Here is a 7,399-nt window from a genome sequence, read left to right on the forward strand (position 1 = left end):
CAAATCGCACCTGAAGCAAAAGGGTAAGGATTACATATTTTACAGTAAACATATTCTCCAATAGGGTAGCAACAGTTGTCAACATTTCAGGATCAACTTCTGGAAAGACTTTTTAGAAGTTTGTTTTTTAAGTTTCTGTTATTGCTTACAGGTGCTTTGTATTGCCGAATCGGCCTTTTCAGCCACACTAGACGCTGTTCCAGAACCACCATTCAGAGCGCGATACCATAGTCTTTCAAGACTGAAGGTTGCCAACATTCTATTGCTTACAGCAGCCGTTCCCAAACTGTGTGTTCCCAAACTTGCCAGGGCATCATGGGCTGCTTACTGCCCCTGCAGGGAGACTGTAACAAACAGCAGATGGAGGCTCACCATGGCAGGAAGAGCTCCAGCGCACAAAAACCACATACTGGGAAAAGCCCTCCCTCCCAGCCTGTCCTCCTTACCACCATCACCAGCCACTTCTGGAAGCCATGCGCAGTGGCCGGGGGAGTCATGGGTACCAACGGTTTGGAAACCACTGCCTTACAGTGTAAGCTAGTCACCATTCTTAATAAGAATGCATTTTGCAAATTACAGCTGATGTACTTGAGTGTAATGTCCCACAAGCAGCAATCAACATATGCAGAAATTGGTAGAAGAACTGAGTGGAAGAATAATAGTTTTAAGAAAAGGTTTAAAAAAAATAAAAGGAGAGAGCAAGACCATAACTACTCATGCCTTTTGCTATGCATATGTAAAAAAAAGAATTAGATTCTGAAGAGGACAGTACAGATATTGAACTGTCAAGTAGTCCAAATTGTTTGTTCTGTCATGAGATTTTGCTTTAAACGGAATAAGTATGCATCTGTGTATATACATACATATTTGTATGTGCACACAGATGCAAAATCATCATCATCAGATGTAAAATTATCATTACATTAAGCTACACACACTAGTGTTTCTGCCAGAGCTTGCCTGAAAATCCTTGAAGTTTTGTTTTATGTGCTTACATCTGAAGCTGTAACTAAAAAATGGACAGTATGCTGTGTGTTCACAGAACCAGACTAAAATAGGATACATTAAAGCTTAAGCAGCAAACACCCTGGAATTTAATATTTAAACTAAATGACATTTGCACTTGCAGTATTTTTTCACCCCACGTTGCTTATACTCACACTACAAATTTTCCACTGACTATGCAATTTACTAACGAAATACCCTCGAGATTTAAAAATATCATTCTCATGTATTCCTAACTCAGCACAAGACTCCATTACATATAAATGTTTGCTTCAATTGTCAGCATGACTGAAATTTTAGATTTCTATAGATTTATTTCTATTTCATTAAAAAATACTTCTTTCCAACCTTTCATCCACAAGAGATACTCAAGGCAGCTCAAAAAATAAATTTCATATATAATGACATTCTAGCAATAGCAATCAAAGCAACCACTCTGAATAAACACATCAGCAGTATTAATGAATTGAGATTTCATTAACATGCTAGAGCAGTGTTTCTCAAACTGTAGGTAGGGACCACCAGGTGGGTCCCCATTCATTTCAATATGTACATTATTTTTAATAGACCTGATGCTGCCATGATATGTGACTGCATTTCGGGAAATGTTACAGTTAAACTACTGTTAATTTGTTAACCATTCAGTTTAACAGATCATCGTAGTTTAACAGGCATCTAAGTATATGCTTTTAACAATGGTAGTCAATGGGGCTTTCTCTGGGTTATGTGTGGTTAGGATTGCATCCTGTGGGGTATCTGGGGACTCTTTTTAAATAGATCAGCAACTGCTTGGGAGGGTTAGGTGAGTTCCTCTCTGTTTTAAATAAGTTTTTAAACTTATACTTATTGGGAACTTTTATTCCCTATGGGGCTACTTGGATCTGCGTATGGGATTTTGCGGGCACAAATCTGAGCAGCTCAAGTAACACTGCCTGGGCTGGGGACAGGGGTTAGGATCCAATCTGTACTGCCTCAGCTGGCCCCACTCCCCACGCAGGCCCAATCCACCCCTGGGCTGCCTTCCCCCTGCCCTGATATGCTCCTCTCCACCCCCATTCCTCCTTCCCTCCAGCCTCTCTCACCCCCGTGCCAGTCTGCCCAGCACAAACTTACCTCCTCCGGACTCAGGGTCAATTCCACAAGGCCAGCACACGTCTGTGCATTGGCCTAGCCTACTCTTGAGTTGTTGTGAATGTGCTTGATGGCACGTTCGCAATGGCTGGGAGCCGGCAAAAGGAAACTGTGCTGGCTCCGGGGGGGGGGGGGGTGTGTGTTCAGATTGTGCTGCTGATTTGATTTTGTCGTATTGGGGTGTTAAAATTTTACTGCTTGATGGTGTCATTTCCAACCATGACATCACTTCTGGTGGGTTCCAATAGATTCTAAATAAGTGGGTCCCAGTGCTAAAATGTTTGAGAACCACTGTACGAGAGTATACCACACTGAAGAGGAAAAAGGGGAGTCAGTCTCTCCACACTATGCAAAAAAGTCAAAGGTACAACATACTATAACAGAGTTTAAAACACAAAAAAGTGAATAAGAATCTCAAGAAATTAAAATGGAGCAGACAGATTTTACCAGATATGGAAATACTGGTATAAGTAATGTGAACATACCATAGAACAACAAGAGTTTTAAAAAATATACTGCAAAAAGATGCAGAGAAGTACAAAATTCACAAATGGGGCCTGGAACCCCTGCTAACTGGTTGAACCCCTGCTAACTGGTTAAGAGGCACTTTTTCAAGTGGGTGCTCCTCTTTTATTTAGCAGGGGGAGAGTAACTGGCCCTCCTCACCCCAGCAGTGTCTTTTCTAGTGGCTGTCTGCTGGTGTTGCATCTTTTTAGATTGTGAGCCCTTTTGGGACAGGGAGCCATTAGATATTTGATTTTCTCTGTAAACCGCTTTGTGAACTTTTGTTGAAAAGCGGTATATAAATACTGTTGTTGTTGTTGTTGTTGGAAAGAAAAGCAATTTTTAAAATAAGCGATTAAAAAAATTGTATTGATCCTTCATTCTGTTAACAGGATAGCAGTGCTTAAGAAGTACATAATAAAATAGAGAAAAATCCAGGCTGAATATTCTAAATGAAGAACCAGTAGAGTTGCTGTTATTATTATTATTATTATTATTATTATTATTAACAGTATTTATATACCGCTTTTCAACTAAAAATTCACAAAGCGGTTTACAGAAAAAAATCAAATAACTAAATGGCTTCCTGTCCCAAAATGGCTCACAATCTAAAAAGATGCAAATGAATACCAGCAGACAGCCATTAGAACAGGCAGTGCTAGGGTGAGGTGGGCCAGTTACTCTCCCTCTGCTAAAAAAGGAGCACCCATTTGAAAAAGTGCCTCTTGCCCAATTAGCAGCGGTATTTATTATTGTTCTTAGCAATACTAAGATTGTGCAACAAAAACTATCGTATCAAGAATAACTACATTTTTAATGAACTACAAGGAGAGAGACAGGCAAACATTTGCCACTTATTTTCATTTTAACAAGACTGCAAATTATGTGAAACATAGAAAGGGCATTTATCCAGTGGAATCTCTGAAAATTTGAATTAAATGAAATTAGTACACAAGCAAACAATTAGTAAACCCTGGCTGCTTAACCAAGGAGGCCTATGAAATTTTTCAGTGCAGACTAAGTAAGAACACTTTGTAGCCTCAATCATCCACTCCTCTATTAAAAATGCACATCACATCTGACTAAGTTACAGAGAGAAGTGTGGTTGCACTTTACAGCTTTCTACTCACGTACGGAAGAATTTAACAAGCTTACACGAACAGAACAATCTAACTTGTTCACTGTAGTGCTACACTCCATGTCTCCACTACAGTCTGTCACTCCTGTAAGCCAATCATTACGCCAGCTCTATCAACTCATAGACTTATAACATTTCTTACTACTGAAACAAGGGGTGGGACTTCCACTATCAACTTAGTCTGAAGTATCACAGCCTCTCTAAAGTGCAGGATTACTTCTAGGCCTTAAAACAGACATTTGGAGCAGAAAAAACCCCATCTAATCTAAGCCTTCAGAAAAACATAATTTTTTCCATCTCACTGAACTCACAAAACTTAACTCAAAAAGATTTTGTTTTTTAAACATTTGAAGAGAAAGTTGTCTCTTTTTAGAACTCACCTCACCCTGAAAATTATCCTTTGTCCTGGTTACAGTAATGGTTTAATCTGCCAAAAGGACAGCACAAAACTTGATAATGTTAAACTCCGATCATGGATCTCTGCACATCTCTGAAGGTCACATAACATTTAGTATACAAAGCAACAGAACTGACAAAGTCTGTTTGCAACTTCTTTTAACGATGTGGTCAACATTTTGGTGCTGTTTTTCCTTTTTACAGGACTTCAAGCAGAATATCTAATGGGTTACACATTTTCACTAACAGATTTTATTTTGCAAAAAAAATCTAGTGCAAAACACCATCATTTTAACTTTCATCTTTAAAAAATGACTTCAAAATGCACAGTCATCAATAGAGTATTATCGTTAAACAATGTAAGGACAATCTAAGCTAGATTGTGATTAAACTGTAGTGTAAACTGTAGTGTAGTGCACTACTGCCTTTCAGAACAGCAATGGTAAATTTACATGGCAATGTATGAAAACTAGGTGTTGTTTATAATTACTGTAATAGTGAGAGTCAAACTACATGAAATCCTTTTACCAAAACATATTCAACTTACTTACAGCAATTATTTTAGGTCTAGGATAATTCTTGGTTTCAGTAATGACAGCTAGTCACAACTTTCCTTTAAATGTAAATCATGTTAAAGAACTTGTTGCTCACTTCATCTTCTTGGCCAAGTTGAGTTTAAAGTTCCCCAAAATTCACTTACTATTTAGACAAGATGAAAAAGTGATTGTATGTTTTTAATGAATAGCTGCTGACTTCCATGACACCTACAATGAACATTTTATAAATCAAAGTGAACAGAACAATGGCCTCTGAAACAACATGGAGTCAGAACACAGTTTTCAAGATGAGTAGACTAAAAACTTCGAAAGAGTCAGGAGGGTGATCTAGATAGAACAGGTACTACAGATTAAGTTAGCTACCTGCTCTCATTCTAACTCTCAATCACAAACTGGTGAGCAACAACGACCCTCCTTTCTTCCTTATTCTGCTATGAATATGAGAAAGGTAGGAAATCAAACCTGAAAGGGTACAAAAAGGACAGGAGAGAGGCTCTACCAGAAAACCAGTGCTTACAGAACTAGAAAGCAAAGTGCAACCTCATGGAAAGTGAGAAAACAACATGATGGTAATGAGCCCATGTTTGCAACTCATGAGAACATCCCTGATTGTGAATAGATGCCTTCGGATGTTCCTGATCACTCTCATCTGGTTTTCAAAGCTTGACAGGTATGTATAAATAGAAAAATCCCTGTAGAGATTGAGGACATCAGGGTGCATACTAAGCCCTCCCCTTTGTCAGCTAAGGGCACCCTGCAGCTCCATAGCTACTAATGAGGTGGCAAGGAGATGGTTTCTCTCTGCTCCAAACCGGGGGGGGGGGGGGCATGGCCAAGACAGAAGCAACATGGAACTTTTTGGCAACATTTGTGTGACCACTGCTGGCCAGTGGTGAGTGTTCCCAAGAAACTCACAGCAGCTCCTCTCCCCGCCCAAGCTACAGACACCGCCAGGTTTTGACGACATTTTGCGGATATGGGAAGACAGGATTTCCCTCCCTTCCTCCCTCTGAACTCAGCAGAGGAGACATAACTGGGAGGGCAACCCTCCTGCCATCTTAGAACCTTGCCCCTCCTTCCCCCCTCCCGTGGACTGGAGAAGCCAAGCGGAGCCCAGGCACTTCTTCAGTGGACAAGGAAGGGCAGCCTAAATGTGGGGCACTCACTGGTGCCAGGGCAGCTGCAAATGGAACTCCCAGGAAAGCACCTCTGGTCGTGTGAGAAGTGGCACATGGAGGGGGGAGGGAGGGCTCCCCCAGGCAAGAAGTATAGAGGCGGAGAAGGAGGCACCAACTCCAGAGCGCTGCAAGAGTGGCACAGGGAAGGGGGACCTAGTATGGGGGGGACGGGACAGGGAGCCAAATGCAAGGGGATGCTGGTGCAATCAGGTGGGGGGGTCTGGCATGGAGGGGAGAGGTGGGGGTGGAAGAGGTTGATGATGATGATGAAGAAGAGGGAGGCAACCACCCCAGAGAGCTGCAAGGGAGGCACAGGGAAGGGGGCCCTGGCACAAGGGGGGCAGGGAGCCAAGTACAAGGGGGGCTGGTGCAATGAGATGGGGTCTGGCATGGAGGAGAGAGGTGGGGGCAGAGGAGGAGGATGAAGAACAGACCCCAGAGAGCTGCAAGAGTGGCGCGGGGAAGGGGGCCCTGGGGCAGGGAGCGACATGCAGGGGAGGCGCTGGTGCGACGAGCTGGGGTCTGGCACGGAGGGGAGAGGGGCACAGGAGGAGGAGGAGGCGCAGAGCCGGGCCGGGCCTACCTTGATGTGGAAGCGGATGAGGGCCAGGCGGATGCAGTGCGCCATGCAGACGGGCGGCAGGAACCAGACCTTGGGCGGCGGCGTGCCCTTGTTCTGGACGTGGCTGACGATCTGCTGCGCCGTCTGGCGCTCGTTGCCCTGCCGCTTGACCCACTCGTGCAGCCGGGCCTTCTCGAGGGCGCCGTTGAAGAAGACGAAGAGCTCGATGTTGCCGTTGAAGCAGGCCTTGGCCAGCGCCGCCAGGTAGCCCAGCATGTGGTTCCACTGCCCGCCGCTCACCCAGTCGGTGTAGAAGCCGCCGTAGAGCCGGTGCAGGCAGTTGTCGGCGTCGATGAGGAGGCGCAGCGGGGTCTGCGGGGGGCGCTGGCGGCCGCCCCCCACCAGGCTGCCCCGGGCCAGCTTCTGCAGCTCCACCGGCACCACGGCGCTGGGGCAGTGCTTCTCGATGTAGTCCTGGAAGCCCTGCACGCCCATGGCGGCGGCCAGGACGCGGCGGGCGGGCGGGCGGGCGGGCGGGGGTCCTGCGGCGGGGGGGCGGGCTGCGAGTGCGGCGCTGCGGGAGGGCGGCTCTCAGGGGGGGCTGGTGTGGAGGAGCGGGGGGCTCATGGCTGCTGCGGCCGCCATGTGCTGCTCTCACACAGCCATGGCCGGGACCGGGCGGCTGCTGCGGCTCCTACTGCCGGGGGGGGAGGGAGGGAGGGAGGAGGGAGGGAGGGAGACGGGGGGCGGCACAGCGCGCAGGAAGCCAACCCACTGGCCGCGCGGAACAGGCGGGACTTGGCCCGCGCGGGCCGAGGCTGCCACTCGCGCCGCCTGCCAGCCGCTCCCCTGCCGGGCGGGCGGGAGGCGACTCGCTGGCCGGCGCGGGAGGGCAGGCCGAGCCGCTCCCCCCTCCTGCCCCCGCCCG

The 7,399-nt window shown here is 46.2% G+C and overlaps 1 protein-coding gene across 1 annotated transcript in view; it reads right to left on the bottom strand.

Moving 5' to 3' along the window:
• FAM120A (family with sequence similarity 120 member A) overlaps positions 1-7,180 on the bottom strand; it is a 63,278-nt gene extending 56,098 nt beyond the window's left edge. Inside the window, exon 1 of the mRNA XM_066614665.1 lies at positions 6,493-7,180. Coding sequence (XP_066470762.1) covers positions 6,493-6,966 — 474 coding nt within the window. The 5' untranslated portion in view covers positions 6,967-7,180. The remainder of the gene's footprint in view (positions 1-6,492) is intronic.
• Between the last annotated feature and the right edge of the window lie 219 nt (positions 7,181-7,399).

Source organism: Tiliqua scincoides, chromosome 2, assembly GCF_035046505.1.
Source record: "Tiliqua scincoides isolate rTilSci1 chromosome 2, rTilSci1.hap2, whole genome shotgun sequence".
Classification (NCBI taxonomy): Eukaryota; Metazoa; Chordata; class Lepidosauria; order Squamata; family Scincidae; genus Tiliqua; species Tiliqua scincoides.